Source organism: Tachyglossus aculeatus, chromosome 23 (assembly GCF_015852505.1).
Source record: "Tachyglossus aculeatus isolate mTacAcu1 chromosome 23, mTacAcu1.pri, whole genome shotgun sequence".
In the NCBI taxonomy this organism is placed as follows: domain Eukaryota; kingdom Metazoa; phylum Chordata; class Mammalia; order Monotremata; family Tachyglossidae; genus Tachyglossus; species Tachyglossus aculeatus.
In genome coordinates this window covers 32858364-32869259 of record NC_052088.1, presented here as the reverse complement: position 1 = coordinate 32869259, position 10896 = coordinate 32858364, and the positions used below count along the sequence as shown (strand labels likewise).

The 10896-nt window shown below is 47.8% G+C and overlaps 1 protein-coding gene across 1 annotated transcript in view; it reads left to right on the top strand.

The window, feature by feature from the left end:
* The first annotated feature begins 2329 nt into the window (after positions 1-2329).
* Positions 2330-10896, top strand: part of EMB (embigin) — a 38893-nt gene continuing 30326 nt past the window's right edge. The window contains exon 1 of the mRNA XM_038765798.1: positions 2330-2411. Within this exon, the coding sequence (XP_038621726.1) occupies positions 2342-2411 (70 nt within the window). The 5' untranslated portion in view covers positions 2330-2341. The remainder of the gene's footprint in view (positions 2412-10896) is intronic.

The following is a 10896-nucleotide window of genomic DNA, read 5'->3' as shown; positions in this document are numbered from 1 at the left end:
GGCCAAAGAGGGAAAATGGGTAAGGGGTCGGCAGTGGGACAGACGAGATCCAGGCACAGAGTAGGTGAATAGCTTCAGAATAGGAAAAACGACCCCCACATTTCCTAGGTTCTGCTTTGTCAGTTCATTTTCACTGCTTTAACCTGTTTCTGCATTTGTAGGATAAACATGTCAGCTGACTAGTATTCCACACACTGAACCAGCCTTGGAAGATTTCTTCAAGATAACTCAGAAACCCCTGCTTAGAAACACCACCTTCAGGAAAAACACCTTGTCAGAAAAGGACCCAGCAGTGAAGAAAATAAAGACATGAAGTTCTCAAGGCAGAATTAATTAGAAGTTTTGGGGGGGGGATGTGTAAATAGCCTCCCATTAATAATGATAATAGTAATAATAATAATGGTATATTTAAGCTCTTACTAGGTTCATTCATCTATTTATTCATTCGGTCAGATTTATTGAGCTCTTACTGTGTGCAAAGCAATGTACTAAGTGCTTGGGAGAGCACGCTATAACAACAGACACATTACGTCTAGACTTGTGTTTATCTGTCAAGCACTGTTCTAATCAGGTTAGACCCACTCCCTGTCCCCTATAGGGCTCACAGTCTTAAACCCCATTTTCCAACTGAGGCCCAGAGAAGTGAAACGACTCACCCAAGGTCACATAGCAGACAAGTGGTGGAGCCCTTGTGTCAACTGCCCCATCCTGGGGCTCTTTGGTGGGTTAGCCCCACCCCCCGCCGCGAGGTGACAGGTTGGGATTAAGATGCGGTTTCACCGTGAGAGGTTTTTCTGGGCTGGGCTGTGGGCGCCATGTAGGTACTGGTGGAGGCATAGACGATGCCGGCCCAGGTACAGGTCAGGGCCCAGATCGAGGTGCAGGTCCAAGCCCAGGCCCAGGCCCAGGGCCAGACCCAGGCCCAGGCAGAGGCGCAGGCCCAAGCCCAGGCCCAGGCTCAGGACCAGACCCAGGATGAAACCCAGGCCCAGGACCAGACCCAGGATCAGACCCAGACCCAGGCCCAGGACGAGACCAAGACCCAGGCCCAGACCTAGGACCAGGACCAGACACAGGCCCAGATCCAGGACCAGACACAGGCCCAGATCCAGGACCAGACCCAAACCCAAGCCCAGGACAAGACCCACGCCCAGGACCAGACCCAGACTCTGGCCCAGGACGAGACCCATACCCAGACCCAGGATGAAACCCAGGCCCAGGACCAGGACCAGACCTAGACCCAGGCCCAGACCCAGACATAGGCCCAGATCCAGACCCAAACCCAGGCCCAGACCTTGGACGAAATCCAGGACCAGGCCCAGGCCCAGGACCATCTTACCCCCCATCTTACCTCCTTCCCTTCCCCACAGCACCTGTATATATGTTTGTACATATTTATTACTCTATTTATTGATTGATTTATTTTACTTGTACATATCTATTCTATTTATTTTACTTTGTTAGTACGTTTGGTTTTGTTCTCTGTCTCCCCCTTCTAGACTGTGAGCCCACTGTTGGGTAGGGACTGTCTTTATATGTTGCCAACTTGTACTTCCCAAGCGCTTAGTACAGTGCTCTGCACACAGTAAGCGCTCAATACGATTGATTGATTGACCAGACCTAGGCACAGGCCCAGGCCCAGATCCAGACCCAGGACGAGACCCAGACCAGACCCTGGCCCAGATACAGGCCCAGATCCAGACCCAGACCCTGGCCCGGGACCAGACTTAGGCCCAGACCCAGATCCAAACCCAGGCCCAGGACGAGACCCAGACCCAGGCCCAGATCCAGGCCCAGACTCAGGCCCAGACTCAGGACCAGCCCCAGCCCCAGGACGAGGTCCAGACTGGCAACGGTGCTGACGGCCCGGCCCTGCTCTAACAGGGCGGTGGACGCTGCTCCATCCGTGTATCTGTGTTGGGGACGGAAGGCGCCTTACAGAATCGTCCCGTCCCCCCTTTTCCCAAGCAGGGAACGAGGCTGAGTCGGGCGGGGGGCGGGCCGGGGGTCGGGACCGGCCGGCCTTACGGAGGGGCTGGAGCCCTGGATGGAGGCGGGGCCGGGGGAGGCCACGCCCCCCTCGACAATCTCCCCCCTGATTGGCCGGATGTCGCTCCGGGGGCGGGGCCGGGAAAAGCCACGCCCCTCCATCGCTCGTTTCCCCGCAGGGTAAGGGGGCGGGGCCTACAATATCCACGCCCCTTTCTCGCTCATCCCCCTGCTGATTGGCTGGAGGCCGAACAGGGGCGTGGCCTAAAGGGGGCGTGTCCAGGAGAGGCCACGCCCCCTGCATGTTTCCCCGGGGAGCCGGGTGACGGGCTGTGGTCCCCGCTCGTCCGTCATGCGCTCCCGACACAGTCTCATCCTCCTCCTCCTCCTCCTCCTCGGAGCAACGGGCGGCAACAGCACAGGTAGAGGCGGAGGGCCGGGTTGCCGGGGGATTCATTCATTCAATCGTATTTATTGAGCGCTTACTGTGTGCAGAGCACTGTACTAAGCGCTTGGGAAGTACGAGTCGGCAGCATATAGAGACGGTCTCTACCCAACAGTGGGCTCACAGTCTAGAAGGATGCTCGGGCTTCCTTCCTTCATTTTCATTCATTCATTCAATCGTATTTATTGAGCGCTTACTGTGTGCAGAGCACTGTACTAAGCGCTTGGGAAGTACAAGTCGGCAACATATAGAGACGGTCCCTACCCAACAGCGGGCTCACAGTCTAGAAGACATATATATATATATATATATATATATACAGGTGCTATGGGGTGGGGAAGGAGATTCCGCCAAGCTAGCTCTCTTCCTCCCTTCAAAGCCCTACTGAGAGCTAACCTCCTCCAGGAGGCCTTCCCAGACTGAACCCTCTCCTTCGTCTCACCTTCCTCCCCCTCCCCATCCCCCCGCCTTACCTCCTTCCCCTCCCAACAGCACCTATATATATGTATATATGTTTGTACGTATTTATTACTCTATTTTATTTGTACATATTTATACTATTTATTTTATTTTGTTAATATGTTTTGTTCTCTGTCTCCCCCTTCTAGACTGAGCCCGCTGTTGGGTAGGGACCGTCTCTATATGTTGCCAACTTGTACTTCCCAAGCGCTTAGTACTGTGCTGTGCACACAGTAAGCGCTCAATAAATACGATTGAATGAATGTATATATGTTTGTACGTATTTATTACTCCATTTATTTTATTTGTACATATTTATTCTATTTATTTTATTTTGTTAATATGTTTTGTTTTGCTCTCTGTCCTCCCCTTCTAGACTGTGAGCCCACTGTTGGGTAGGGAGCGTCTCTATATCTTGCCAACTTGTACTTCCCAAGCGCTTAGTACAGTGCTCTGCACACAGTAAGCTTTCAATAAATACGATTGAATGAATGAATGAATTCCGTACTGGGTGCAGAGCACTGGGCTAAGCTCTCGGGATGCGCAGGACGGGCCCCGCCGCCGGGAATTCTGCCTCTGCCCACCTGCCCTGTAGCTGCTGCTGCTTGTTCTACTGCAGCTGTTGGGTAGGGACCGTCTCTATATATTGCCAACTTTTACTTCCCAAGCGCTCTGCACACAGTAAGCGCTCAATAAATCCGATTGAATGAATGAAGTACTGCACCCTCCCTACGCCCTTCTCAGAATAATCATCATCATAATCATAATAATGGTATTTGTTAAGCGCTTACTATGTGCAAAGCACTGTTCTAAGCGCCGGGGAGGTTACAAGATGATCAGGTTGTCCCACAGCGGGCTCACAGTCCTAATCCCCATTTTACAGATGAGATAACTGAGGCTCAGAGAAGTGAAGTGACTTGCCCAAAGTCACCCAGCTGACAAGTGGCAGAGTCGGGATTTGAACCCATGACCTCTGACTCCAAAGCCCATGCTCTTTTCCATTGAGCCATGTTGCTTCTCTATTGTTGTTCTATTGCACTCTATGTAGCACTTAACACAGTGCTTGGCACATAGGAAGCGCTCAGTAAATATAAGATGTATCTGGAATGTATCTGTTGTTGTATTGCACCCTCCCTAGGGCTTAGTACAGTGCTTGGCACACAGGAAACGCTCAGTAAATACCTTATATATCTAGAATGTATGTTTGTTCTGTTGCACTTTCCCTGCTTGGCACACAAGAAGCGCTCAATAGATATGGCATGTATCTGTTTGTTGTTCTGTTGCAGTCTCCCTAGTGTTTAGTGCAGTGCCTGGCACCCAGAAAGCACTCAACAAATATTGAATGAATTAATGAATAATAATGATGATGATGGTATTAATCGCTTACAATGGGCCAAGCACTATTCTAAGCACTGGGGTAGATGGAAGGTAATCAGGTTGTTCCACGTGGCGCTTACAGTCTTGGCCACCCCAGCGCTTACTACAGTGCTTGGCACATAGTAAGCACTTAACAAATATCAGTAATATTATTATTAATAATCCCCATTTTACAGATGAGGGAACAGAGGCCCAGAGAAGTGAAGTGACTTTCCTTCATTCATTCAATCATATTTATTGAGCGCTTGCTATGTGCAGAGCACTGTAATAAGCACTTGGGAAGTACGATTCGGCAACGAACAGGGACAATCCCTACCCAACAATGGGCTCACAGTCTAGAAGTGGGGAGACAGACAACAAGACAAAACAAGTAGACAGGCAGACTTGCCCACGATCACACAGCAGACAAGGGGCGGAGGCGAAATTAGAACCCACATCCTCTGACTCCCAAGCCCGGGCTCCGGGCACTAAGCCATCTGCTTCTCTGTAGCATCCAGTTCACGGCTGCCATTTTAGCTGAGATATTGCTATTTGCTCAGTATCATCAGTGCCAGCACACAGAGACCTCGGCTTTCTTAAAATAGGCCGGTCTTTTCTTGATGACCTCAAAAGGAAGCAGCACTGAAAGGCGACCCACCGGTGGACACTGCATTGTTGCAATCAAATCCAGTAATCAATAGTCACCAGGCTTTACGTGAACAGAGCATTGTACTAAGAGAGTCCGGTAAAGTGAAAGGCATCGTCCCTGCCCTCAGGGCGTATTTTTACACTACTGAATATAGGCCAGCAGGAGTTGGGGGGGAATTTGGCTTTAATTTACTTTCAGGAACTCCAGGTACCTTTGGTTTCTTAACGCTAAAGTGGCCCTGCAACTTGGAGTTGTAGATCCACCTTTATGTAAACCACATAACTGTTTCCCTGCCCTCTCTACCCCTTGCCTGCCGTGTGATCTTGCGCAAGCCATTTAACATCTCTGTGCCTTAGTGTTATCATCCATAAAAATGGGAATGTTACCTTTTCTCCCAAACCTTCAGGCAGAGAGCCCTATGTAGGACAGGGTCTGTATCTGTACGCATTTATTAATACGGTGCTTAACATTTAGTAAGTACTTGAGAAATATCCTTATCATCTTTTATCCTTATCCTTATCAAGCGCTTAGTACAGTGCTCAAGCGCTTAGTACAGAGCTCTGCACATAGTAAGCGCTCAATAAATACTATTGATGATGATCTTTTGGTTTCAAGTCTTATTCTTTTTTATGGTATTTGTGAAGCGCTTACTTTGTGCCAAGCACTGAACTAAGCGCTGAGATGTGTACAAACTAATCGGAGTGGACACAGCCCCATTCCCACATGGGGATCACAGTCTTAATCCGCATTTTACAGATGAGGTAACTGAGGCACAGGGAAGTGACTCTCCCAGGATAAACAGCAGACAAATGGAGGAAGCAGTGTGGTCTAGTGGACACAGCATGTGGTTATGACTTCTAATCCTTGGCTCTTCCACTTCTCTGCTGTTTGACCTTGTATGAGTCACTTCACTTCTCTCTGCCTCAGTGACCTCATTTGTAAAATGGGGTTTTAGACTGTGATCCCCACATGGGACAGGGTCTGATCCAAATCGATTGACCTGTGTCCACCCCAGCGCTTAGTAGAGTGCTTGTCACATAGTAAGTGCTTAACAAATACTGTCATTATTATTATTATTATTAAACTTATCCAACAATTCCAAGATCTATTTTGAATTCCAGGATAGCAGATTCTTCTCTAGCTAGGGAGCATTCCACAGTGATTCCCGCTGAAAAGATGCAGAGGTTCCTAAGGGCCTTTGTATGTAATTACCGTGAGCAGTTGTAGCAGTTTGTTCCCTGTATCTGCAGCCAAGCATGTGATGTTGGTGCACTTTGTGCTTAGTTGGGCACTACTTGAAAAAGTCCCCCTAAGGGGTAACGTCGAGAAGGAGGGTGCAGGCACTGTCTGTAGTGTCAGCTCCAAGGGTGTGGGGTTTGAGAGTGCCCTGAGAGACCCTCCCAGTCCCCCGGCCCCTGCACACACACACACTCAAATCTAGTGTTTCAGAGTTGATGATGATGATGGTATTTGTTAAGCACTTACTATGTGCAAAGCACTGTTCTAAGCGCTGGGGGCATACAAAGTGATCAGGTTGTCCCACATGGGGCTCACAGTCTCAGTCCCCATTTTACAGATGAGGTAACTGAGGCACAGAGAAGTTAAGTGACTTGCCCAAAGTCACACAGCTGACAATTGGTGGAGTTAGGATATGAACCCATGACCTCTGACTCCCAAGCCCGTGCTCTTTCCACTGAGCCCCACTGCTTCTCAGACCAAGAGGCTTCCATTGGTAGCAAGCTCCACTGAGAAGCAGTGTGGCCTAGTGGAAAGATCCCGGGCCTGGGAGTAAGAGGATCTGGATTCTAATTCCGGCTCCTCCACTCACTTGCTGTGTAACCTCCGGCAAGTCACTTAACTTGGGACGCAGCATGGCATAGTGGAAAGAGCATGGGGCCTGCGAGTCAGAAGGTTGTGTGTTCTAATTCTGGTTCCACCACTTGTCACTTCTCTGGGCCTCAGTTTCCTCATCTGTAACATTGGGATTGAGACTATAAGCCCCATGTGGGAGGGGGACTGTGTCCAGCCGAATTTGTTTGTTTACACCCCAGTGCTTAGTGCAGTGCCTGGCACACAGTAAGCACTTAACAAATACTAGAATTATCATTTTTATTATGATTATTATTATTAATAGCTTCTTTGTGCCTCAGTTCCTTCACTATGAGCTCAGTGTGGGCAGGGATTGTCTCTATTGCTATATAGTACTTTCCCAAGCGCTTAGTACAGTGCTCTGCACACAGTAAGTGCTCAATAAATATGGTTGAATGAATGAATGAATCTTCTAAGTGGGAATTCAGTGCCTGTTTTCCCTCTTACTTAGCTTGTGAGCTCCATGTGGGATCTAACTATCCTGTATCTAACCCAGTTCTTAGTATACTGCTTGGCACAAGGTATACACTTAACAAATACCGTCATCATCAGCATCATTACTATTATTTTATTATTATTCTTCCACTCACTCCCATGCATGCATCAGGACTATTTCCCCAGGCTGTAGTGTTATCTTTAATGGTTCTCCCAGGACCTCTGTCTCCGGAGGCTGAGGGAGGCATCCTCCTCCTGACTGATTAGCCCCTGAATACTTCACCAGCCCCCCCCCGGCATTCATTCCCATTCCCCATCTTCACCCAGTTCAGAAAATCCCAGAGAAAGATTGGATCTCGATGGGAGATAGCTCAGCTGCTGATCAGGATCTCTGGTCTCCAGCATGATCCTGTTTTTCTTGGTTCCAGGCCTCTGGCCTGCAGCTCAGAGAGAACAGGTGTTCCGCAGGACTGGGCAGGTTTCATTCTGCTTCGGGGCCTTTAGCCAGCAAAGATGAAACCCATTGTCACTCAAGTCACAGTTGTTCTCTGAGACAAAGGGCAGTCTGCTTCCCACAACTGCACGTACAAAAACGGGTGTGTGTGAACACTCAAACACACATTTGAGCAGTTCTCTAGACTGGAAGCTCCTTGCTCCTTACATGCAGGGAATGTATCTACCAACCCTGTTACGTTGTATTTTCCCAAGTCCCCAGTACAGTGCTTGGCACACTGGAAGTGCTCAATAAATACCACTCATTGATTGATGTGGCCTAAAGCCAGTTTCCTATACCTGGGCCATAGCCCTACTTGTTCTTTTACTAGCCTGGAGAAACAGTGAAAGTGCACAGAATATGTGTGTATGAGGGAGCATTCAATGCCAAGCAAGATGTTTTTTAGGCATGTCTTGCGTGGGTAGTCTGATCCATCCATGTCCATAATGACATAATAAAACCTGGCTCTCTACCTGATTGAGAAAACTGAAACTATCAGTTGTGATCTCCCTAAAATCTCCCCTGCTCTTCTCCATTCCCTCCCTCCCTCCTGCCCTTCTTTAGTTCTCCCATCTTTCCCAGCAGTATCTCCTGAGGAGATCTCTGGCCTTCTCTGAGAATCCACCCCCTCCACCTGCACATCCAACCCCATCCCTTCACACCTTATCAAAGCACTTGCTGTCTCCCTTCTTCCCTCCCTAGCCACCATCTTCAACTGTTTGCTCTCAGTGGCTTCTTCCCCACTGCTTTGAAACATGTTCATGTCCCCTCTACCCTAAGAAAACCCTCCCTTGACACCACAACTCCCTCCGTTTATCACCCAAACTTCCTCCTACCATTTCTCTCCAAACTCCTTGAGTGAGTTACCTACACCCGCTGTCTCAGGTTCCTCTCCTCCAAGTCTCCTCTTGACCCCCTCCGATCTGGCTTCCATCCCCTTCATTCCACAGAAACCATCCTTTCAAAGGTGGCACATGGTCTCCTTCTTGCCATCCTACTTACTGTGTAATCAGCACTTAGAACAGCACTCAGCACTTAGAACAGTGCTTTTGCACATAGTAAGTGCTCTGTCCACTAAGCCACGCTGCTACCAAGTGGTTGACGTGTAATATTTGCTTAAGTACCATTATTACAAATATTATTTCTGTATTTGACTGACAGTAACCTCCTCACTGTGCCTCGTTCTCTCCTGTCCCGCCGTCAACCCCCGAACCACGTCCTCCCCCTGGCCTGGAATGCCCTCCCTCCGCACATCTGCCAAGCTAGCACTCTTCCTCCCTTCAAAGCCTTACAGAGAGCTCACCTCCTCCAGAAGGCCTTCCCAGACTGAGCCCCCTCCTTCCTTTCCCCCTCCTCCCGCTCCCCATCCCCCTGCCTTACCTCCTTCCCCTCCCCACAGCACCTGTATATATGTATATATGTTTGTTTATTTTATGTTATGTATGTATATATGTCTTTATTTTACTTGTATATATATATTCTATTTATTTTACTTTGTTAATATGTTTTGTTTTGCTGTCTGTCTCCCCCTTCTAGACTGTGAGCCCGCTGTTGGATAGGGACTGTCTCTATATGTTGACAACTTCTACTTCCCCAGTGCTTAGTACAGTGCTCTGCACACAGTAAGTGCTCAATAAATACGATTGAATGAATGAATGATTTGGGTTTTTGGAGGCTGGGGTTGAAAACCTCTTGAATAGTTCCACATTCTGGGGTCTTCCTAGGAGTTATTTTTACAGCAGAAATTGAAGTCATGTTTTCCATGACTTTGGACCTTGGTATTTTTTTTCCAGAGGAACAAACATACAGAATTGTTTTGAGAAGTGTCAAAGCCTTCCAGCCCTGAGATGATTCATCCCCCTCTGAGTCACCCTCTGATTTACCTAGTGTTTACTCTGCTGCCGGTGAGCCCGGTTGCAAAATTCCTGGCAAATGTGGCCAGCTGACGTTTTTTATGTTTTTGCAAATGATCTTATAACATTTAATTTGATTTTCTGGTGTTTATATTAAGCTGTTCTTCCCCACTTTCAAAATCCTTCCGAAAACATCTCCAGATGGCACCCCCTGATTAATCCCCTCATCCATGATCAAATCATTCTGTTAATGACTCCACACTTAAAATTATTCCTCTTTATTTATTCATTCATTCAGTCAGTCAAATTTATTGGGCGCTTACTGTGTGCAGAGCACGGTACTAAGCGCTTGGAAAGTACAATTCGGCAACAGAGACATTCCCTGCCTAACAACGGGCTCACAGTCTATAAGGGGGAGATAGACAACAAAAGAAACCAAGTAGATATGCATCAATAGCATCAAAATAAATAAATAGAATTATAGATATATACACATCAGTAATGAAATCAATAGAATAATAAATATGTACATAAATACACAAGCACTGTGGGGCAGGGATGGGGTAGATCGGAGGGAGGGAGTTGGGGCAATGGGGAGGGGAGGAGGAGCAAAGGAAAAGGTTCCTTTGTCCATTAATTCCTTAATTTGTTTTTGCTTTCTTTTGTTGGTACCAATTACATATTTATTTTTTCCTTTGTTCCACTTGTTTGAATGCAACCTAATTGGGATTTCCCCCATTAGATGGTAAACTCCTCATGTCTTCTTATGTGCTCCCCAGTGCCTAGTAGTACAGTGGGCTGAACACAATAGGCATCCAGTATAATAAGGAAGGTATTTGTTAAGTGCTTACTATGAGCCAAGCACCCTTCCAGTATAGCACTCTGTATAAAGTAGGTGCCCACTTGAGAAGCAGCCTGGAGTAGTGAAAAGAGCACCGGCCTGGGATTCAGAAGGGCATGGGTTCTAATCCCGGCTCTACCACTTCTCTGCTGCGTTACTTTGGGCAAGTCACTTGGCTTCTCTGTGCACAAAGTAAGTACCATTGATGATCAACCAGTTGCAGTGACAGAAAATGCTGATGTCTACTAACTCTATTGTATCGTACTCTCCCAAGTGCCTGGCACAGTGCTTTGCGCCCAGTAAGAAATCAGTTAATGCCATTGATTGAAGTTAGGGTTTTTAAAAATTTGAGTTCACTTCATTCAATCATATTTATTGAGCACTTACTGTGAGCAGAGCACTGTACTAAGCGCTTGGGAAGTACAAAGCGGGAACATATAGACACGGTCCCTACCCAACAACGAGAGGGTCAAGGGTTAGACTGAAGTTGTGTGTTTTGCAGTATGA